Source organism: Erigeron canadensis, chromosome 3 (genome assembly GCF_010389155.1).
Source record: "Erigeron canadensis isolate Cc75 chromosome 3, C_canadensis_v1, whole genome shotgun sequence".
Lineage (NCBI taxonomy): Eukaryota > Viridiplantae > Streptophyta > Magnoliopsida > Asterales > Asteraceae > Erigeron > Erigeron canadensis.
Window position 1 is genome coordinate 42,999,788 of NC_057763.1, and position 25,282 is coordinate 43,025,069.

Here is a 25,282-nt window from a genome sequence, read left to right on the forward strand (position 1 = left end):
TTCTACACTGTCCAACCAACATTTAGCATCATTTGCCAGAGTTTGTATTTAATTTTGTGTATGATTGTTCTCTTTTCCAGATTCTTATCATTTTTTCACAAAGTAGATGCTAAATAAACTTATTATTACTAGCAAGATGGCACAACGACAAAGATTATCATTTGAGTGTATATATCTTGTCATTCATACATCTAATCTACATGATATTATCATATCAATTGGGAGAGAATCATATCCCATCCTCGTATTCTATGACCTACAATCCACTACTAATATGTTCTGTTTTTGGCAAAAGAGAAAATGATGACGTATTTTAAATGTTTTAAAAAGGATTAGAATATCGAATGTGATTATTTGGATTTCGATCACTACGTTTTATAATACTATCTATTAAACTGCTTTTTCTTTTTGCCTCCTGCAATAATAAGAGTCGTTAAGGTATCAATTCTCTTGCACCAAATAATGGACTTGCCAACCTCCAGAACACAAAGATTGTACTAATTCGAATCTCAAATTATTTTCAATCCCAATAAAAAACATCCATATATACAAAAGATATAAATATTCATTCAATCCTACATCAATTGGCACCCAAACATACAAACGTAACTAAAACATTACTACAGTATGTAACAGTATAATTTCAGGGTGCATGTAACTTTTTCCCAAATAAAAATATTAACTTAAAAACATAAAAATAACAAAATCATTTTTGTACCTAAATAGCGAAAAATGCATAACAGGTTATCCCCGCTAAAGTACAAAAATCGTTCATGCGTTCATTTTCTTTTTACGAATTTTAGTGAACACATGAACGATTTCTGCAATTTACATAGATAAAAAAAAAATAAAACCTACCCTAATCGTAAACCTTGATCATCTTGATCGATCCAACGACCCGGAAAACTGATCCGAGGGGCCAACTTTTTTACCACTTTTCATCCTCAACAATCCATACAATTTCTGAATCTCTTTCACAACAGGCACACTGCAATTCCCATCCATCATAAACATATTATTATTACCATTAGACGTCTGCGTATCCTCATTCCCCAAAACGCCGTCGTTTTGAACCACCCGCATTCCGTTTTTACCAGTAATTTGCAAAGCTGTTATAACCGACCGCAAAGCTCGGCCAGGCGATCCACGATTACTTATCATAATCTCACTCATCTCCGCGGGACTCATGGTGGCTCCGGTGAGTAAAATCTCTTCAACTTGCGGAAACAGCTTATGATCCTTTACACCTAAACAATTACTAGCTAACGTTTTAAAGGAATTAAAATTTATCAACGGAAAATATAAATGGACGTCGATTCTTCCGGGACGTAACACCGACGGATCGATTTTTTCCTTACTATTCATCGTGAAAACCATCAATTTCTCATCGCCGCAACACGAATTCAATATTCCGTCCATGAAATTCAGAATTCCGGACAACGATAAATTCGATGATGATGACGTAATAAACCGATCCAAATCTTCAACGACTATTATCGACTTGCTTGTTGTTTGTAACAAAAGCATTTTCAAATCAGAATCGGTTACGACTTTCGATAAATCGATATCGTAAATATTGTAAGACAAGTGTTTGGCAATCGCTGCGATGAAACTTGATTTGCCGGTTCCTGACGGTCCGTACAACAGATAACTCCGTTTCCAAACACGGCCTAATCTGTGATAATACTGTTTGGATTTGAGAAAGGATTCTAAATCGGATTTAACTTTTTTCTTCAGATCCGAATCCATCGCTATTGTTTCCAGAGTCGCCGGATGCGATAACGGAACGGATTTCCAGCGATACGACGACGTCGTGGTGTTCATGTATAGCCTAATCTCTTTACATCTTGTTTCAATATCTTCACATGCTCTGTGAATATGTTGAATATAAGACTGTAAAATACGCCTTTTGTCTTTTTTCTTCAACTTGAGAATAAATGTCTTCTTCTGATTGATATTATCGACTTTGTTCGTCCAGGAAAGACGGGCGCCGAGAAAGGTGTCCTGAATGATTTGATTATCATCGAGACACAAAACGACACCGTTTTGTTTCTTCCCGGAGATCAAATTTGTGAAATCGGAATCTTCAATTGTCGATAGAGAATTCAGGTATGTATGTATTTTCCTGTAGAATAAGTTTTCCTGATTGTTTTCTGTGAGTTCTGGGACTTTTAAAGATTGATGGACATGAATTCGGTCTTCAATCCAATGTCCCCATTTCTTAACCCAGTATATCAAAGTCGTTCGATATAAAAATAATCTTATAAATATTAACAAAAAAATGATAACAAACACCAGTATCAAAAACCCCATAAGATTAATAATAAGTTTTTTTTTACAGGAAATTGGTTAAAATGAAGAATATTATAGGCATGTTTTTAAGGATGTTTGTAAGTATAAGAATTGGAGTGGTGGTGGAAGAGGACGGCGGACGCTGTGTAGAGATATGAATGGAGAAAAAAAAAACTAATGGGGAGGAGAATTAGAATTAGAATTAGAATAAAATACGAGTGCGGGGGAATAAGTCAGTAGCAATCCGTGTAAGTTACGAGTAAAGGGGGATTAGATATGGACTGCAAAATTCTAATTCAAGGGGTAGTTTAGACTTCTAAAATAAATTTAGAAACGAGGATGAAAAGGTGCCTTGTGATTATTTTTATTCTTTTTATTTTAATACTTAGATTTTTATTCTAAAATCATGTAATATTAACTCCAATGTTTTAAAAAGGATGTTATCTTATCTTAGTCTTAAATCTTAATATACAGTTGGATTAATAAATTATTAACCAATCAAATTGCTTAATTTTATCAAATTGACTCTCGCTTATGTCATTATTTAGATCAACTATAAATTAAAAATCCTAATAATCATTATCCAAATATATTATTATATTAATTTGTAAAAAAAAAGTCTCATTAATTTACACTTTTTTGTTTTCCATCAATAATTTATATTTTTGAGCCCTGAAAATTCAACTTATATATATTTTTAACCATCAACTTGAGAAGTTTTTTTGTATATATATTTATTTTTAATAATCAACATGATAAATTTTTTTTAGAACGACAATATTTATATATTTAGCTTTTTAAAGTTATAATTGTCACTCAAATCAAGAGTTTTAATTGTAATCAAAGAATATGAAAATAATCCTAATTGTTATCTAATTATCATAAGACAGGTGATTGAAAATATACCTATTCGTGTTATGTCCTGCATCATGATCAAATACATATACTTGAATGTTAAATACAGGATCACAAGTATATTTATATTTTATATGTGATTATTGTACTACAATTTACAAAGTATAACACTTACAATCTTATATCTCAAAATTATAAGCTATTATGAACTAAATATATAACGATCTAATATTGATTATATCGTAAACCCCGTGTCCAATGTTAGACATGGGTCTAAAATCTAGTTCACAATCTAAAAGTTGATGAGTTACCCCAGTTAAGATCTTTATCATTTGATCATAAAAAATTGGGATGACATAAGATTCTTTAAAAATTATCTTGTATGGTTCCCTGACATATCTTTTTAATTTAATTATGACATCGTTATTATATTTTATTAATTTAAATGTTCATATTATTATGTAAGATTTTAATTACCTTAATTTGTCGTTATAATAGGCCGAAAATTATGGCGTCTTTCCGGATAACGGTTTTACTTTTTTGTTTTTACCAATCATATGTAATTTAACGTGTGTCCACAACTACATAACTTTTGTTTCCGTTTAGTTTCCTTTTTTACATAATAACTTGTTACAACTTTTCAACTTATTTAACGTTGTTATTATATATTTTAATATGACAACATATTTTAAAGCTACCCCGGTATTATTCAGTTTATTTGCAAAACGTTTATACTTTAACATGGGTTAAACCCGGGATGATTAACTAATAAAAATATACATACAGATTTAAAACATAAATATATATACTAATACATATATATAAATTTCTATGATTAAAAAAAATTGTTTAATTTGTTTTACATTAAAATTTGTTTTACTAAAACTTAAACGTATTTATGTACGTAGAATAAATAAATTACACAATTGGTTTACAAAAAATAATTCTTAATTTTTTTAAAAGACATTTCAAGTTTGAATTTTGTTGTAATTTGTAAGTACATATGTTTATGGAAAAAGTAAGATTAAACCGTTACAATTAATTAAAAATGACTAGACACCACATGGTAATCCTTAGCCTAGAAAAAACTTTCTTTTTTTGATGTATATATTTCTTGTTATAATATATATACACTCATAATATGAGGTTTGTGTTATTAATTTTGTCCCGAAAATGTTTCTTTAATACTGAGTTTTCTAATCAAACATTACTTTATCATAGAAATTATTTTAATAGTTTTGAGTGGTTAACTGATGTGGTTAAAAGCTATGGTGGTGGTGTCCCTTGAGTCCTTGACCCGCTATTTGTAAGTAAAATCTAATCAATTTGCATGTATATCCGGTGGAGGAGTTTTGTGGTGGCCATGACAACCCATAAATATTATAAAACTTTAAATTTTTAATATTATTTATAAGTAATTATTCAGTTTTAAGGTTATTGACAACCCCAGACGGGTGTAATAAATATTGTAGTTTAACTTTACAATTATTAGTATTAAAAAAACTGTTCGGCGACCCCATAATAGGAATCCTGACTCCGCCACTGTATATCGCACTTTTTAACCAGTAGTTGAGTTTAGTCCTCTAGTAAATTAACAAATCACTAACATGAATGAGACGAGGAATATTCTGAACAAGAAAAAAAATGCAGGTTAAATTGCAACTTTCTTTCAACAAGAAAGTCGGCTTGATAGAAAATTAGAAAGAGTAAACAAAAAGGAAAAAAACTTGTATATAATGTTATATGCACTAGTTTGTCACAGAATATGGACGTCATAGATATCATAAAAAACAATTCGTGTAATTTGTAACATCAACTTGAGTTTAATCGACGTATCAAGTTGTATATGGTCCACCTGTCATATTAAATCATTTGAAATAAGTTAAGCTAGGAGTTGGGGTTTCAAACATCACAACAGACGGGCATTATACCATACAATTTGCTCCAAGAGAAGAAAGATTAATTAAAATTTAAGACTTTGTCAATTTACATATACACCATATTTCCAAGAATAAAACCAATGGTTAATGATCTAATTTTTTTCTTTCTGAAAATATAAAATATAGTAATTTATTTTTAATGAAAAATTAAAATAAGTTATATGTAATTTGAAACGTTAATTATTTTTAAAACTAAGTTATACGAGTAATACATCATCTATCCCTCATACCTAAAATGTCTACAAATGTTCTATGCGATCACACTCCATCTCCATCACCACCAACAGTCGTTATTCACCTCTCATATCTCTCCTCAGTCACCATCGTTCCACCATATTACCCGAGTAACTTGGTAATTATATATATATATATATTGATAGTATTTTAGTTAAGGTTAAGATTTTGAGCAATGCAACACGTTTATAAATTATTTACAAACATAATATTACAAAATGACATTATTACATATATAAGATTTGATCCAATAATATTAAAATGTAGACACTGATAGAGTGACAAATAAAATACAAACAAACTTTTATAAAATTATGATCCATCAATAAAAGTTAGGGAGAGGAATTTTGGATATTTTGTCTAATTTTCTAAAATAGAAATGCCAACAAGTTATTGTTGTAATATAATCATGTAAAATGAACGTATGTTCGAAAAGTATTTAAGCCTACGGGGTCACACCTCAACGTGAATGTAACTATAAATTAATTATTATATTAAATGTAATTTATTAATTAATTTGATCACGAAAATCTAAAGCAAAGTATGCAAGCTTCAAAGATCCATTTATGGACTAAAGCAAGCATCAAGAAGTTGGAATAAACGGTTTGATGAAGAAATCAAAAAGTTTGGTTTCGTTTAAAATCCCGATGAGCCATGTGTATATCGCAAAGCTAGTGGGAGTAATGTTACTTTCCTTGTCTTGTATGTCGATGACATATTAATCATAGGAAAACACGTTCCAATGTTGCAAGATGTTAAATCCCATCTTGGAAAGTGTTTTGCCATGAAAGATTTAGGAGAAGCGACATTCATTCTTGGAATCAAAATCTATCGAGATAGATCAAGGCGATTAATTGGACTAAGTCAGAGTGCTTATATTGATAAGATCTTGAAGCGATTCAAGATGGAGAACTCTAAGCGTGGGTCTATACCTATGCAAGAAAAACTTAGTTTATCTGTCAAACAAGGTGCTTCTACGCCTAATGAGGTAGAGCGCATGAGTAGAATTCCTTATGCTTCGGCTGTAGGATCTATTATGTATGCGGTTAGATGCACTAGACCCGATGTGGCGTTCGCGCAAAACATCGTAAGTCGATATCAACAGAATCCCGGTGAAAGCCATTGGATTGCTGTTAAAAATATTCTGAAGTACCTACGAGCTACTAAAGATATATTCTTGGTGTATGGAGGAAATCCAGACTTAGAGCTCAAAGTGACCGGATACTGTGATGCTGGATTTCAAACTGATAAAGATGACACGAAGTCTCAATCAGGATTCGTCTTCGTTTTAAACGGAGGAGCTGTGGACTGGAAAAGCAAGAAGCAAACCACAGTCGCCATGTCTGCAACAGAGTCTGAGTACATTGTCGCCTTAGAAGCCGCAATAGAAGCAGTCTGGATAAGGAAGTTCATTAGCGGGCTCGACGTGATCCCCTCAAATGAATTACCCACTGATTTGTACTGTGATAATTCCGGTGCATTAATCATTGCCAACGAACCCGGAGTTCAGAAAGGTGCCAGACATTATGCTAGACGATATCACTATGTTCGAGAGCAGATCGAACTAGGAGAGATCAATTTACTCAAAGTTCACACAGATTTTAACTTAGCTGATCCTTTCACGAAAGCTTTGTCTAGGCCCAATCTTGAAAGGCATGCCGATGGCATAGGACTTAAATTAGCTAGTTATTTCATGTAAATCTGTTGTTTCAGTGTTTGGATAAGGGATGTTAAACAATTTATATTTTCTATAATGAAATAAAGTACTTGATATGTTTGATTTCATTCAATATTAAATTGTGTCCTATATTTGCATGTTTAATCCTTGAATATTTCATTTAATATCTTATATATTACTGAATATTCTAAATTGTCTATTGTCGATTAATTATATGGGAATATAATTAAACGAAGACAAATGTAAGTGATTGGTTATATTCTTGGAATATGTAATGGATGGATCCCACCAAACTCACATGATATCCATAGCAGATGCATATCGGACTACCCCACTAACGAATTATCACTTTATGGATCATCGTCATTAAGTGAAATTCGTAAATGGTTACTTTTATTGATCCTTTGACTTGAGACACAAGTAGGTCAGCATATATGAATCGCACTTACTAGATATAGTTCTAACTCACCTGTATAAGGGGATAGATAAAGGGCTATTTTCAGAAAGCATCGTGAAATATGATGACTGACACGTGTAGTCAATATAGGATTTGTTCCTTCAATTTGAAAATTGAAATATGATACTATTTGGCGCCCTCATTAGGACTAATTAAGATGTTTGCATGGTCGTGCCCAAATAAATCCAGATTGTTCTCGATTATATTTGGTAATCATTAATTAGTTATTAAATGAGAAACATAATCGTTAAATGATGAAATGATCTCGATCCATATTCATATTTAACAAAGGTATTTGAACAAAGGGATAATAAATGCCTTGACCATTTAAACAATACTTAAATGTTTTCGGGAGCATTGGGGTGTTGCTATACGCTTACCAATGTTATTACCTTCATTCGTTACGAGCTCAAGTGGGAGTTGTTGGAATATGATCACGTAAAATGAACGTATGTCCGAAAAGTATTTAAGCCTACTGGGTCACACCTCAACGTGAATGTAACTATAAATTAATTAATATATTAAATGTAATTTATTGATTAATTTGATCACGAAAATATAACGGAGATTCGTTAAAAGAGTTAAAAGTTAACGATACTTAATTAACGGACTTAACGGAGAAGAGTTGGAATTAGGAAACAATTAGGAAACTCCTCTAGAATGTTCTAGGGAGGGGGCCGGTCGACTAGGGTCTCAAAAACCCTCAAGACTTGGTCATTAAGTTTCCTAAATCTATAAATACAAACCTATGTTTATTGGTTTTTCACACAATAAAATCCATAGGGTTTTCTCTTCTCTTTTCTCCCCTCTCTCTCTCGGCCGAAACATCAAACCCACAAAGGTTTTGATTTTCGGTTTTGCATAGCTAGGAAAAGGGTTTTCGGGTTAGCTAGGTTTTCGGGTTTAAACAAAGGGTTGTTCGTGATCAAGTACTAGCATACATACGTTCCACCATTGAGTGTGCAATCGTAGAGAGGTTAAGTTAAACCTTGTTTTTGTCTTCAATCTCGCCATAATAAGGTACAAATGCTATTCTTTGGTTAATTATTTAAACTACATAGATGTTGTCTTCCGTTGCGTGCTTTGTAATTTGTTGTGATAATTAGTTATATAACCCAACAGTTATTTCCTTTAAGAACTTAGTTGTTCGTTAAATCAGATACAAGTTATCTATGTTTTATGATTTTTTTGATGAGCGGTGGCAGATGCAACATGTGTAATATGATTTATGTGGTTTCGTTTGGCTAGAATATATATTTACGTGTCAAGCCTCAAACAAATAGATCAAGTTGATTTCTTTATTGTCTTTTAATAAAACTGCTGTATGTCATATTTGCAAAGTTTAAAGTACTACTATCTTCCAAGATCAAGTTTCATAAATCACAAGACTACTAGATAGGCATATTCGGAATTTTTATTACTAAATCCAGATATACAACTATAGTGATACAAAGAAAGCGAGATTACTTGTTCGGATGTGGCTACTAAGCTGTGAGAATAGGAAGGAAGTTATAATTTATTTTCTTATTGTAATTCTTTTAGTTTAATTTCTTTGTACGTTAGCGTCTATTAATGAGAGCTATGCTACATATATATAAGATTAAAATACTTGGTACAAATTTCTGTTTTTATATTCCTTCAAAGATAGCATTATGTCAATACTACCTCTCCCATATTAGCCTAATAGCCTTGAATAGATCAAGTGTACCTTCTGAGTATCAACTACCTTATTCATTTTGATACGCTTCAAAATAAGCATTTGATTCCATAATTTGTAACACTAGCTTAATTATACCATTGATACACTTCAGAAAATTAATTTCTAAACGTCTGTACAAATAACGAAAGTAGTACGTTGTCATTTTATCATTACACGATGCCATGATTTAACATCTAATATTTTATATATATATATTTTTTAGGTGGACGTTTGTTTTTTGAGACAATTAAAATGAGTAATATTGTTAAGTACATCGACAATTATGAAATAGATCATACTTTTATTTGTTCTTAATTTAAGGTGAGATTTGATTTAAAAATTACGAGTATTACTGTTTAAATATAACTTTTGATGATTATAGTACGGAGCATAACTATATTTTTCATGTAATCTAAAGTAAGCTAGGTTTTAAAATAGTTATGATGAAAAATAAGTGAATAAATTGACCTTTTCGATCTGTATCACTTTTTCGCATCTACTTTTACGACGTTGTTTGAAAAAGTTAAAAATTGAGTGATATGATTCCTTTAAGCTCGTATCAATTTTTAGACAACATGGTTCCATCATGGGTCATGAATCATGATAAACCAAACATTAAATGATTATTCGTGGATTGAATTGAACTATAGATGATGCTTTTTTGAATTAGAAGGATATGGAAATATTAAAAGTATTTTCTTAAGAACATTATAGGAAAAATTTGGGCATTTGGAAGATATATCATTTCCCATTTACATAATATGAACAACTAAATTTTGATAACACAACATTATATATACGAAGTTTCTTAATTACTTTTACGAACCGAACGTGATGTGATATATGTTAGCAAGCTGCAACTTTTGATGTTTTGCTTATACTAATTGGTGTCCGCGCAATACAGCGGCGGTAATGACGACGGTGATGGTGTGGTTATTAACGTAAAGGTAATTTCATTGCGGTCGGAGATGTGATGAATTGTTGCGTGAAATATAAATGGGGGGAGGAGGGGGTAGAATTTTGAGTTAGAGTTTTTGCTATGTGTTTCTGTGTGTGAGGGAGATAGATGTTAATTTTTTTTTAAAGGCATTTTAGTCACAGTCTATAAAACAGAGATAAAGATGTATTAAGATGGAGGATAAATGTGTCATTTCAGGTTATTAAAATTAAGGAGGGGGAGAGGGAGTTTGTTTTGTAAAAAAATTATAGATATAGATGTTTTTAATGAATGTTGTTATAAAAGAAAAAAATATTGAGTATCGAACTTCTCATGTTTTTAGCTCCTTAATTAGACTACATCACTACAATACAATGCTTGCGTTCTATAATTTAACTAGTCTTCAAGTCTGTCCAATAGACGGATAGTTTTAATATGTCTCAATATATATATATATATATATATATATATATATATATATTAAAACAATAAGAATCCTAACCTTTTAAAGTCCTTCTCAAAATAAAGCTATTTTTAAAATTTGCCACATAGGTTTTTATCCTATGTGTCATTATCACATTTTTTTGACAATATTTATCCATTAAATATTAAATAAAAAAGATATTTATACACAAACTTAAGAAACCAAATCCCTTATATTTAAGAAACAAATCCCATATGCAAAAAAAAAACTAAAACCGTATAAACTTAAATATGAGTTTAAATTTTCTATGTATCTTTTTTTTTTCCCTGTAAAGGCAATATTCTTTATCTAACTTTTTTGATCTTGGATTCATTTAATCAAATCGTATATTATCAAAATCGTTTCATTATAGGAATTTAAATATTTTTAACTAGATAATGATATCACAATTTGATTTATTGAAGTTACGGGTTATGAACATTATATATATTATTGATTTCAATGTCAATATTAAAACTTTTAAAAAATAAATTTAATATCCGCACATCGTGCGGGTAAAAAACTTGTATATATATATATATTTATATCAAAGGTAAATATCAAAATAATAAATAACAAAACATGTAAAAAATAACAAAATATGAACAAAACAAATTTAAAATAATAAACCTTTTTGTAGTAGGAGAAGAAATCATAATCAAACTATAATTGAAAACAAACTAAATTAAAATAAATGAAAAATAACAATAACGTAACAAATATCAAATAATAAATAAACACGAACAAAATACCCACTACAAGAAAAATGTCGATTAGTGACGGAAAATATTTGGTCACTAGTTAATTTTAGTGACTAAATTTTCGTCACTAACAATCAAAATCTGGTCACTATTGTGGTTAGTTACCAAATTTTGAGTGGTCATTTTTCGTGACTAAAAGTCCGTCACTAATTTTGTTTAGAGACAAAAAAATGTTATTTTTTGGCCACTATTTTTGTTTAGTGACCATTTTTTACAATGGTAACTAAATAAGGTTATTAGTGGCTAAATTTTAATTGTCATTAAGCAAAATGGTCACTAATCGATATTTTTTTTGTAGTGACCAAAAATAAAATTAAAGTGATAAAATAAATGTATATTTCTTTTGTTAAGAAATTTACTTAACTTGATTTGTTTATTAAAGATAGGAATGAAAAGAGTAATACAAATGAGGATATTTAATAAAAATTTAGCTTGTATGTATAATAATTTATTTATTGGAAGAGTTTTAAAAATATTATATATCCTTAAAATCTAAAAGTATTTGTTTTGATAGAAAAAGATTTATGATAGTGTTTTAAATATAATTATCTATTTAATTAACAAATAAAAAAATCTAGAAAAAAGAAGAGTTATGGAGTAATTAGGAAAGATCTTTAAGCTTAAAAAGAGCTGTAAGAGGTGTCACGTGTACTCCAAACTTCCTCTTTTAGTTATAGTATAAATTTATAATATTTACTTATAATATTTATCTTTGGTCATGTTGTCGATATTGATATCTATATGTGTAAATCAATATTTATTTATAAGATAAAAAGTCAAGAAAAGTCAAAATTACATTGAATACATATATTGTATTTCATCTTTTGAAATAACTTTTTTTACACAATACTTTATATGTTGAAACCTTTTTAATTAATTAAATAATTAAAATCTTCTCAAGTTGATGACTAAAAATAAATATAAATTAAGTATTCAGGCTAAAAAGTGTAAACTATTGATGAAAAACAAAAAAAATATAAATTAATGAGACTTTTTCTACAAATATTAATATAAATTTTAGAGTAATTAGGAGAGAGTACTAGACTTAAAAAAGAAAACTTAAGGGTGCCAAATGTAAACCCAACCTCCTATTTTAGTTATATTATAGATAGATGATCAACCAAAATAGCAAGGGAAGGAAGTACGGAGAGATTACATTTAAAGGTGTGGATTATTTACTCACAACAAGGATCTAGCTTACGTTGTCTAAACCGGGTCCGCTAGAAAGCCCCCTCACTCTCAATATCTAGTAGGAGGAGAAACCCCCAACTAAACCGTCCGAAGACACGACATTTTATTGGGATAAAACGTTGACCCCTCTGCAGGAATCAAATCTGCTTCAATGAAGAACTTTATTTGTGAAATTCCTTTTAAATGTCATTCTCATATCTCGAATTCAAGACCTCCAGCATATAAAGCCGGTGCTCAACCAATGAGCTATAATGGTGCTTAATATATTTAACCTTTTGTATTAAACCTGGTGTGGTAAAAGAGAAAAAAAGAAACATATAATTAAGAATGTGTGATTTCCGAGCTACTAATATTACATACCGTGTACGTATAAGTTTATGGCAAAGAGGAATATATGTATAGTACTCATAAGTAATTATTACTCGTATTAATTTATTTTCTGAACGGTTGCTATATTAGATATTATTAAAGATCCTTCTAAGTTTCTATCAATAATAATCAAGACACATTCAAGATTATGAAGGACTGACTATACGCGACAACAATTTTGGGGTCGACCGTGATATCAATTTTGTTTTTGATGGATTACCACAACTCAGAAACTTCTTTTTGTGTGTATTGAAGTTGTTCGATCGAATCATTTCTTTTAGCTATTCTTAACAGATACAAATTAAATCTGCAACCCATCTATCTTTTTTTGAGCATTGCAACCCATCTATCGAATTTAATTTAAATTTACATACGTATCCGGCCTATATAATTAACTACAATCCTATCCCATCTACCAAACGTTGGCGAACAACCGATACATGGTCATGTACTCATGTATTATATATTACGAGAGAAAATGTTCTGCGGCGGTGAGATGGTGGGGTGATAGGTCAAGTCATAGAGTATGATAGCCAAATGCCTTAGTCGTATGGGCTCCACCCTCGGATTTAAAAATTCGTCGATATACTATGACATTTCTAATGAAAGAACATTAAATTTTTTTAATTTATCGATATACGGTTTTTGAAATAAAAGATTTTGAATGAATTATTAGAGGAATAAAATGATCTATAGACGAGAGAGAAAAAAATGAGTGGTTGAGATTTGAGAAGAGGGAAAAAAAATGAGTGATTGAGATTTAAGGTTATTATAGGTATATTATGTAGAAATGTTTAAATTAGTGAATAAAGAATATGGATAATTTGAGTAATTCAAATCATCTTTTTTTTAAAAAAGAGCAAAATAATTTATAAGATAGTATTAGATTATATGTACCATATTCAAGTCTTTTGTACACATTAGTTCTACGAATCAAAGAAAGAACTACGACTACTTTTTTATATAGTTTGTTAATTAAATTAACGTTTGGTTACTTATGGAGAATTGCTATTTGATTCTAGTAGCCTTTTATTAAAATAAACGATCGGCTTTGAAAGTATGATCAGTTAACTTTAAAATTGTTGTTAAATTAAAACAATATATGTGGATGGTACGAGTTGGTTTATGGTAGACAAAAACAAGACTTTTGGTGAATGAGTGGTGATTGGTGAAGGGATAATCTGCTTTATAACTGTTGTTAAAATATTCCAACAGCTTTCCTTACTGGAATCAACGACCCATAACGTTGTATTGATTTGTTTATTTCATTGTGGATGTTTAAGATAGCGTTAAATTGTTAAAGCGTTCTTATATACGGAGTACAGTAGTTCAAAAAATTGTACCCATATATGGTTACGTTTGTTATAGCCTTGTAGGCTTGTGACTTGTAAAACGCTTATTTTACATTAAGCCTTTTTAAATAATAAAAGAAAAATTAAGCTTTCAACTTTGCTGTGTTGATCATAGCTTGTTATATTCACATTTGATTATAAAAAGTCTGAAAAAATTTATTAATTTGTTCACACTTAAAAATGTTTAAATAATATTCATATTTAAAAGTGTGAATAAATTTAAAAAATCATAACTTTTTCACACTTATATATGTGAGAAACAAAGTTCACAATTTCAAATGTGTAAAATTATATCAATTGTTCATACTTAGAAGTGTAAAGATTAATTTGTAACATCAAATTTCTTCACATAATAAAATTGTGGATAAATTAAGTGTTACAATTTGACTTTCACACTTTTAAGTATGAATATGTTTGACATTTGTTAAGTGTGAATTTTCTCTTTCAAACTTTTTCACATTTTTATATGTGTATATTTTTTAAACATTTTTAGATGTGAATAAATTAAAAAATTTCCTCACACTCCTTTAAAGTAAGTGTGAATAAATAATTTTTTAATTTTTTTAGTGTTTAAACGATATGCTTTTATAAGATAAGTTGTCCTAAATAACTTAGAAAACTAGCTTAATCTTATTAGATGCTAAAACACATAAATACCTTCAAAAGCTACCAATCATAGTTTATTGATATGTCTTTTTATGTCATTTTATATATAATAAAAAAATTATAAGTTTAAGTTTCTATCCTAAATAAATAATCACTAACTCTAGAAATTTTAGATCTAGGCATCTAGCTATCAATTACGTGTTCTAGACTTCTAGTTCTCGTTATTTTTAAACAAACACACCCTTAATCTTTAATTATCAGATAATTGAAGCTTTTTTTTAAAAAAAAATTATATAATACAGCAGCTATATATTTTAGACACATTTTTTTATATACAATAATTATATGGTTTAAACAATTGTATAGTGTGTGGTAACATATTGGTACTCATTGTATATGGGAAAAGACTATCTTTATTTCAAAAACAACTTTTTTTTCCAAAAATTTGATTACTCTTGATTTTTGTATTGGATTACATATTCATATGTGAAACATTAAAATGTATGTTATCACTATGTTGTAGAATAATTTTATTTTTAAAACTTTAAAATAGCCTTGTTGTGAACTAATTGTTCACGCTTCTATTCACGTGAACAAATAATTATATATAAGGTTCTGAAAAAAGTTTTGTTTTACGATATATATATATACACATAATGTTTTACATGTAAATGAACTTTATAAGCATGTAATCTCTATCTCTATATATAATAAAAGAAGATTTTGCTTACATCATCATTTTGTCTAGATATCTTACTTGATAACTTTAAATTTTTTTAAAAGATTTATTTCCATTTTCACTAAATAATTTTTGACATCATTATAACATTAAACCTAAAGTACTTAATTTATTATACACTTTTTAAATTCTTATCATATAGTTTAATAAATATCGTTATACATATTCTTAAAGTATATTTTTTTTATCAATATGACAAACTAAACCAATTAATTCACAATTCATTATTTTATGAATATATATAACCATTATCATTCTTTCTCATTATTCAAAATCTTTATTAAATAACCCGGGTTTAACCCGAATTCTTTAGCTAGTTTATTAAATAATTTAAAAGTTCTCATGACTTTTAAAATGATAAAATTCTCAAAATAAAGGTTCCTATATGAGAAAGTTTTTTTTTTTTGGAACATTAACATAAGAGAAGGTGAATATAAATATGTCAGCAACTTTCCTTTTAAACTGTCCACATTTAATCCATACTTTTAAAGTTTTAATCTTGCCAAAGGGGAATGTTGTAATGGACATGAATGGTTCGAATATTCCCTTCAACTATTAAGATGGAACTTTTTTACAACAAAAGAAAAAAAATACGAATTCATCTTTTCAAATTATCATCTTCATTTTTATTTTAAGAAATACACTTAGAAAAGGTTGAGAAGCACAAAAACATTACAATAATGATAAATGACAGGGATACCTAACACCCAATGATGAGTTTTTGTTTTCACCAATTTTTATGAATTCATATTCATATGAATCATAAATGATGAAGTAAAATACATTGGAAGAAACAATGATGAAGTAAAATACATTGGAAGAAACAGATAAAGAGCAGTTTCTGTTCTCAAGCATATACAAAGATACAAGGCCTGAAATCGACTATGTCATTTGGCATTTATTTCATATGGACTATGTCATTTGGCGTTTATGTTTTTAATTCAAAACGCATTCATGGTCTACTTTATATACTGTATAGGGGTGGAGTTAGTAGGGGGACTGGAAGGTGCTTAGCCCCGCCAACCATTATGTCTTTCACATTATATTGTATACAACGATCTGAAAAGAAATACGGTTAAGCCCTCCTCAACGTGAAATCTTGGCTCCGTCTCTCACTGGATGTTTCATATCTCATAGTACTAATAATGATTATAATGAGGTATGAATATGTATACCGGGTTTGTACAATTTGCAATCCCATTCAAATAGCTCCTTTACAAACAAACATACCATCATAGCTTGGTGTATAAACTATAAAGACATCTATTTATTATGTCAGTTTATTAAGTTATAGAACATAATGTTGACCTTGTTTTTTGGGATGATGATAATATTTAGTGTTGGTAACATTTTGATAATTAAGTCATTAAATTTGTTTGAGTTATTGTTTTAAGATCTGAAACTTTGCCTCAAACTTGTTTTAGGGTTTAAAATTTAATACTAAAGTTAAAAGATGAAAGTCTAAAAAGTAACGTAAAAAAAATGGGATTTCTTCAAGTTATTTCCCTAATTCGAGTCAAGTTGAAAAAATTTTGACGCTTGAATGAAAATCAAGGGCCAAGATTAACATAACTAGTCATGTTAGGGTAGTCATATTAGGGCAACTAGAGAGAATTGCCTCGCAAGGATGTTATGGTGAAATATTTGAGAATTTATTTTATCTTAAAAATTTAGATCTACTATAACACTATAATATCTCGATTAAATTTAAAAGTTTGTTTGTAAATCAAATTAAAAATATTAGAATTTAATTACGAGATAGCCTGATGATCAGATGTAGGTTAAGGTTAAGGTTAAGATTAAGGTTAATAATAATAATAATACACGGAAAAAAGCTCTACAAACCTTTGTGGATAATCTTTATCTTTATATATAATAAAAGAAAATTGTCTTACAAAACTATTTTTAGAAAAACAACATGTGGCATGTTTATATTTTTTTCTAAAAAATTTTATTTTATTTATGATGTCATATTTAATATTGAATATTTTTAAAGATAAATTGTTCATTAAATACATATTTTAAATTTCTATTTTTATTTAAAAATATTTTTATGTTTTGTTAATGCAATAGGTACCCATATATCTATAATCTCTTATAAATTATATTGACCTCCCTATTTTAGAAATTCAACAATCTATTCAATATCCTCATATTGCCCCTAATTCACATGTTACCTCTAATTCTATATCTCTAAACACAATCAGACAAACACTTTACCAAGATCTAATACACAGTCACTTCTTTCTATCCTTCATATTTACACACACACATATCGATTCCCCCACTGTTTTGTATTATTATCACCGTTTAACCGTCGCAACGTGCGGACACCAACTCTCGTATATATAAATTATGTTAGTCAATTTAATATCTCCAAACCAAGTTATGATATGTCAATAACAAAAGTTACATATATTTTTTTTTATAATTTTTTTGCTTTTAAAAGTTTTAGTTAAAATACCCGAGTTTATTAGCTAGTTATTTACTTAAACTAGATTTCATACGTTATCTATTCCATTGATTTATAATTATTTTTTTTAAATACATGTATGTAACGTTATCTAATCCATTGATTTATAATTATACATATTTTAATACATTTTTGTTTAATTTTTGCTATTATTATTAATGAGGTAAATTTTGAATATGTCACATTTTCACTACTTATGGGCCGAGACTAGGTTTGGGGATCAGTCCCATGACATAATCTCTATCTCTAGCACATTATAAAACATTTGTTTTTATCAATCTTTTTCAATTTTTCAACATTTGCATCTATGTATTCAAATATCAACCACTCATTTTGGTCTCTCTTATCCATAAATCATTTTATTCTTCTAATTCATTCAAACTCTTCTTTATATGGTACATCGTAAATTATAAAAATTATATGGGTGTTCTTAAAATTTTATCCTCTTTCATTAGAGAGGTCATTCGACGAAATTTTAAATCCGAGGGCGAAACCCGTACGGTTAAGGCATTTGGCTATTACACTCTATGATCTGTCACCCTCACCATCTCACTGCCGCAATGCACGAGTATTTTCTCTCTTTAATAAAATGTACTCGTATGATTTCTCTGTTAAGACTATCAGAGATAAATGCGTGACATACACAAAAGCCCTCATCGACACGTAATAGATTGTCCCAACGTAACTCAACAAAGCAGTGTTGGCTTAAGCTTTTTTGTGGCCTTATGCGGAACAGATTTTGGAGGCTTTTCTCTAAAGTCTCTAACAAAACCCCCTTCTTTATCCGGACTTGATACCGTATAATATGTTATTTAACCTATCGTTAAAAGGTTTTACTCGGGTCTCAAACTCTCGTTTTTTATAGGTCCTAGTTTAAAAAACGTAAACATAAGTCCAAAACTACAGATACACAAGCCCGAAAAATAAAATCTCGAGGCCTTAATATGTGGAGGCCTAAAGCAACTGCTTAAGCCATATGTATTGTAGAGCCGACCATAAACAAAGCTACAATTCGAAGAAATGGCCCATTCATAAATATTATTTATTTATTAACCTACTAATAAACTAAAACGGAGTTGAAGAGTTTTTCAAGCGACACATGACGAAATCTTTAATCGACAAATCACAAATGTATTTAACTATTTTTTTTTAATTATTTTTGACTGATAACTACCTAGAAATAAAATTGTCCAATGACAATCGAGGAATATATACGTAGGACACTAGGAGGTTTTATGAAAAGGAAACCAGTAATCGATCCAGTGTATTCCCAATCGATCAAAGTAAGACCATATGTATAATGGATGTGACGCAACCAAATATAGATAAGAATGAATTAAAATTTGGCATCCACAATTTATTATTTTATTTTTTTTTTGGCTCCAAGCAATATTTGATGTTTTAGTTTGTTCCAAGTTAGATGATATTTTTCTAATTGTTTAAGACATCTTTCTCGTTATTAAATATACGATTTGTCACATCCACTAGTTAATAGAAAACAGGATATTATATATGTGGTTTTCATTGCTAATAAAAAGATATAAGTCTAATTTTTTATATTTGACATTGTAAACCAACCATCGCTAATTAAAAGTTTTAATATTCCATTAAACAGAAGTTATTTAGTAATAAACTAGACTAGATATAGGGTTTGTTTATACACATGAAATGAAAAGTCTAAATTAATAATGTTATAATGTTTGATTATAGAGTGATAAGTCCAGTGGAGTTCTATTTCCTTTCATGATTTTCCTTATCGAGCCATTCCCAAATGTAGGCCTAGATCAAACGTTCAAAAAAAGAATTATATTTATTCCAGTTTATTTAAACTTTGAAAACAATAACTTTAATCCTCTAAAAATATATAGTTAACAAGGTTCTTTACATGAATCAGCCCTCTATCTGTACTGATATTGAAAAAATAAGGTTTTATTAGTGAGCTTTAACTCAACTGCTTTTTATAAATACTAAAATAATATGTCTAATTTAAAATCATATCAATTAGAAAGCTAGTTAACATCAACTTTACCTACATGCTATGTGACAGTTTCGCACATAATCTAAAAAATGTAATATTTTATTTCCACCATAAAATGTAAGCATATTTAATAAAATGATGATCAGATTTTTTTCATCGTTGTGAGTATTTTTAAATTCAAATACTCTCATGAAAAACTTATTGTCTTTGGTATACTGGTAAACTAATCCATCCTTTTAGAGCCCAAAACTTTGACAAAGTTGGGCCTTTGGGGTCATAAATGATGGACCAACATATTGTCCAATAATTTGGCTAGGTGGCTTTCTATTCGATCTGTTCCGCGTTAAGAACATAAGATGTACTACTCGTATTATTTATGCATTAGTTTTCTCATAAAGTACGTAGCAGGCGATTATTAGTCTAAACTGATTATCGATCTGAAACAATGATTATTGAATTATACATTACATCTTTTGTTTAATTCCACTTTTATAAAATTACTAGTACTAATACCCGTGGTTGACTAATAATTATTTACATTTTTTATGTTATTTTAATTTATAATTAACTTTATATATTTATTTGATGTGCAAAGAAATAGGAGGATTAATTGTTTCTGGAGTAATATTTTCTATCAACAGATCGGTAATAGGTGGAATGTCTTTGGCGGTTTTCGTTATGCCTGACCAGTAGGGATGGCAACGGACGGGTAAAAAACCGTGATCCGCAAATACCTACCTGTCATGAACGGTAATTTCAATAAATTTTACCCGTTGATACATAATGGATATAAATTTATACCCTCTTGCGGGTTGCGGATGGATAATGAATATATCATATCTGTCATGGATATATCCGTTACGCAAACTCATGATATCCATTTGAGAGATCCGTGAATATATTCATAGGATACCCGTTAAACATACATACTATTTTTAGTTTTATATAAAACTTATATTTATATATGTGATATGCATAATGGTCAACTTTAAAATTAATTTATATAAAATGTTTAAACTTTTAGTTTATTACTATGTTCTGGTTTTAATGCTTAATTTCAATTTTATAGCCCACTGACATACATAATGTTTCCAATTTGTTATTCAAATCTAGTAAATTTAGAAATATTAGTCTTAGAGATTGGGTAGTCGATAGATGTTCATTCATGTATAGTTGTTTTTTTTTTATTAACGGCCATACTATAAAGTTTAAAATGATAATCCGTGGATCTATCCGCAAGCTTGTATAACCGCGGATAATAGACATGGATTAAATATTTTAACCGTTGGTGGATATCCGTGAATTGACGGATCAAGAAAAACCCGCGAACATGGTAATGGAAAAAGGATATCCGCATCCGTTACCCGCGGGTGCCATCCCTACCGACCAGTGCCACAAAATTATAGCATAATCATAAACAAACAGGGAAAACCAATTTTGTAGATGATAAAACCTGTGAGTAAATAATAAATAATGTCTACAGTTAGTAAATATTGAAGAAACAGATAACAAAAACAACTTCGATGAAGAAGTTGATCTTTGAAAACAAATTCTGTAATTAATGTATGTAATTTATATTGCCTTCTTGAAAATTTCGAAATTGAATATATAGACATTGGAACATTATAAGATCAAAATAACGAAAGAATTATCAATAGATAAGGAAATGATTATACATATGTAATATATTTTTATCATTGTTTAAAAAGGTTTTTTAATGAATAGATAAGGAAACGATTCTTTTTTACAAATAAATTAATAAGGAAACATTAGTTTACACGGATAGTAATAAATACTTTTTATTATTATTGTTATTACTCAAAACTATTTTTATAAATTTTAAATATGAAAGCTATAATTTTGTTTTAGTTTATTGGTATATTATTATAGCCGTGAATTAAGAACTTAAAGTTTGAGGGAACCATGATCGAGCGTATACCCCAATAGCAAATTATATAGGATTTGAAAGAAAAAAAAAACATACATATATAATTAATGTTATGATACACATATCTAAAAATCATGCATGCCTCATGTCATAAAACAAATTACATACTTCATATAATAACTTATTATTAATCGGATCGTCGGATTGATCGCTCAACTTATTCATTCATCATTCACTCACGTACAAACTCTAATTAATTAAAAGACAATCACATATCGTAATACGTTGGTAATTTGATGCTCCAATTTTTAGATGATGTTACCATGTTGGCCGTTGTTGGAACGAGTAGAATCATGAGTAGTACCACCGCCAGGCTTTGTTGCAGCTGAGAGAGTGAGGTGGATACCGGGATCATGATGATTAACGGAGCTACTGAAGAGAATAGAATTATTAATACCTTGTACGTTACTATTCAGGAATGCGGTCTTTAGTAATGAGTTTGGTTGATTATTATTATTATTATGATTCAGCAGCTTGTCCTTTGCTTTTGTGTCTGTTTCAAGTAATTTTTCATCATCATTATTGCTTGAAGTGGCAGGATTGTGTCTACTGCTGATGTGAATGTTGTGACTTGACTCACGTTTTTTTTCCTCAAAAGGAGTCAAAATCATGAGAGCCCCTTTGTTTTCACCTGCAATAGTTATAATATTCTTCCCCCCTGCATCTTCTGAATCCAAATGTTTCTTATGAGTCGTTTCGGGTCTGCTTCTAGTAGAGTTGTGGGTGTGAGTCCCACGGGCGTTAAGTAAACCGGTAGCTGAAGTAGTAGTAGTAGTCATGGGTTTTTCTTTGATTTCTTGAACGTGCATTGTCTTTTGCATGTATTCTGGAGGTGTGTCATTGTATGATTTCTGTTTGAGTGAAGAAGGGAGTACTAGCGGAGAAAGGGGTTTTGTGGTGGCTGAGGTTTCGATGGTGCTTCTAGGCGGAGAAGATGGTGGTAATGGATGTTCAGGTAGTTGCATTGGGGGAGGGCGACGCGGTGAGGATGGTGGTGAGGTATAAAAACGAAACCTCTTGGGTGGAGATGGCGGTGGAGGTGAAACGAGAGGCGCCCTTTGAACTCTGGGAGATGGTGGGGATGCCGGTGGTGTTACCACATTATTAGTGGTAGCCCGTGGAGACGGCGGTGGGCTTTTTGTTATCGTTTTAGTTGGAGAGGATGGTGGGGTTATTTCGCGTGTGGATTGCGATTTAGGAGGTGATGGAGGGGTGCTAGGGGGTGGGGATGGTGGTTTACTAGGTGGATCACGTGTTGTTGGTTCCACCTCATTAGTTCTAATTGGTGGAGGAGGTGATGGTTGTGGGGTTGGGGTGGATCGCGGAGGAGAGGGGGTAATGTCGCGTTGTTGAGGTGGTGGGGTTGGGGTACTAGTTTGTTGGGGTGGTTGGGCCGGGCTAGGTTGTGGAGGAGGCCCGACAAGGGTGGATTGAGGAGCTGTTGCGGTAAAAGTAGGTCGAATGAAGGCTGGCGGCCTTGGTGGTGGAGGGCCTTGATTGGATGGGGCAGGTGGTGGTGGTGGTGGTGGTGGGCGGACCATGGTGGCTAAACGAAACCACGGACGGGAGGGAGCCCCTTGCTGGCTGGCCATTGTGAAAGTTAAAATTTAACAAATTGTGGTAAATGAATGGTAAAGTTGGAATGTTAAGTTTAAATAGAAAAGCTTAGCATACGTACTAGGCAGCCAAGGAATCAACGAGAAACATGGGTACTAGTTATAACTTATATTGAAGATTTGGAATAAAATCCAGGTAGCTTTATTCATTCCCAAAGAGTATAGTAAAAGAGAAAATATGTAACGAGTAATATGTTTGGGCCCTCATCTCATGTACAAATGGAAGCTTTGCAATGACGACACTTGGAAAAAATGTATCTTTGTGATGCTGCTAGCTAGCTTTAAGATGACCTCCAAAGAGAGGCAACATATATTCCATAATAATTAAGCAGCACAATGCATATTTCTTTTTCTCTTTAATTTGCTGCACATGATGTATATATAGTTTCTGTAGCAGATGAGAAGTTTAGCCCTGTCTCATGTAAATGACTAATTTTCTGAAGCCCATATAGTATGGTTTAGTCATGAGGTCCTAATAAATATATGGACCAAACTACATTTGCACAAACTGTTTCTATGTCTATATATATATATACTCACTGTGCTTGGCCTCTTACTCTGAAAGGCTTATATAGTTATATAATGATCAACACATGCATCTTGTTCAACATGATCCAAAAAATAAGGCCTAAAGCAGGGCTGCCTACGGTTGTGTCATTTTGCAAAGCAATGTGCGTAGGCAGCGTCGCAGGCCGCAGCGCCTTGTTAGTTGGAAAATCCGGTTGGTCTAAACTAGATATGTGGGTCCTTCATGTCATCCAAGTTTTTTTTTTTTTTTTTAATTTAATAAATTGTTAAATAATATATAATTAAAAAAAAAACATAAAATTATTGTTAGAAAGTATTGAGGAAGTAATGAAGTATTCCTTGTAAGGCCTCTCCCTAAGGAGGTCGTCGACCCCTCTTCGATGGGTCTTCAACCAAGAAGCCATAAGGAGCATCTCGTCGACCAGGTTCTCCGTCCGCTAGCTGGCTTCGGTGCATCGATGAGGAATGGCAAAGAAAAAGAGAGAGGAGGTGGGGTCAGATGTGGGTTTTCGTGAGTTGTGAAAGAGGTGCGGAAGAGGGGTTAAATGTTCTAATTAACTTAGGGAGAGGCCTAAGCACATCAGAAGCCTTATAAGTACTTAGATAAAATTGATATGACAAACTATAATTAGAAATGACATACGCGAGCTCACTAATTATATTTAAGGAAGAACAATTAACCAATTAGTTAAATCGATCAATCATGTCATCGTGGTTTCTTTTTATAAAAAACTAGGATTATTATTAGTATTAGACTTACTAATTATTACTTTATAATATATAGCTATGAGATCATTAAGTTAGGTATATTAAATTGAACCTTTTTTCTATATCAAGATTCATTTCCTTTAAACGGTTGGTATATAGTAATAGATCTTTTATGGTGACTCAAGTGAAGAGATCCACTTAAAGTCCATTTTTCCCCGCTAAATATATATAGGATTGCCGAATTGCTTCGTAGAGGGAGATTCTTACTGAAAATAATAATGAGCACTACATCGATCTGTCGAGATATAGACATATCAATCATTTGTTATGTAATTGTATACAATAAAAGAAGTAATGATAATGGTAATGTAGTACGTTGCATTTACGTAGAAAACAAACACTTTGAACTCGAAGGGAGAGGACCTACTAAACATATTTTTAAGGACGTAGGTATAGGT

General features: G+C 30.5%; 2 protein-coding genes across 2 annotated transcripts; both read right to left on the reverse strand.

Moving 5' to 3' along the window:
- Nucleotides 1-501: 501 nt before the first annotated feature.
- LOC122593046 (AAA-ATPase At2g46620) lies at nt 502-2,563 on the reverse strand. Its single transcript, XM_043765388.1, has one exon. The coding sequence runs from the start codon at nt 2,311-2,313 to the stop codon at nt 877-879; it is 1,437 nt and encodes a 478-aa protein (XP_043621323.1). The 5' UTR covers nt 2,314-2,563; the 3' UTR covers nt 502-876.
- Nucleotides 2,564-22,036: 19,473 nt separating this feature from the next.
- LOC122593851 (vegetative cell wall protein gp1) lies at nt 22,037-23,582 on the reverse strand. The gene has a single exon (XM_043766300.1). The coding sequence runs from the start codon at nt 23,562-23,564 to the stop codon at nt 22,221-22,223; it is 1,344 nt and encodes a 447-aa protein (XP_043622235.1). The 5' UTR covers nt 23,565-23,582; the 3' UTR covers nt 22,037-22,220.
- Nucleotides 23,583-25,282: the final 1,700 nt, after the last annotated feature.

Coding starts and splice junctions, on each gene's coding strand:
- LOC122593046 (XM_043765388.1), bottom strand. CDS start 2,313: ATGGGGTTTTTGATACTGGTGTTTGTTATCATTTTTTTGTTAATATTT.
- LOC122593851 (XM_043766300.1), bottom strand. CDS start 23,564: ATGGCCAGCCAGCAAGGGGCTCCCTCCCGTCCGTGGTTTCGTTTAGCC.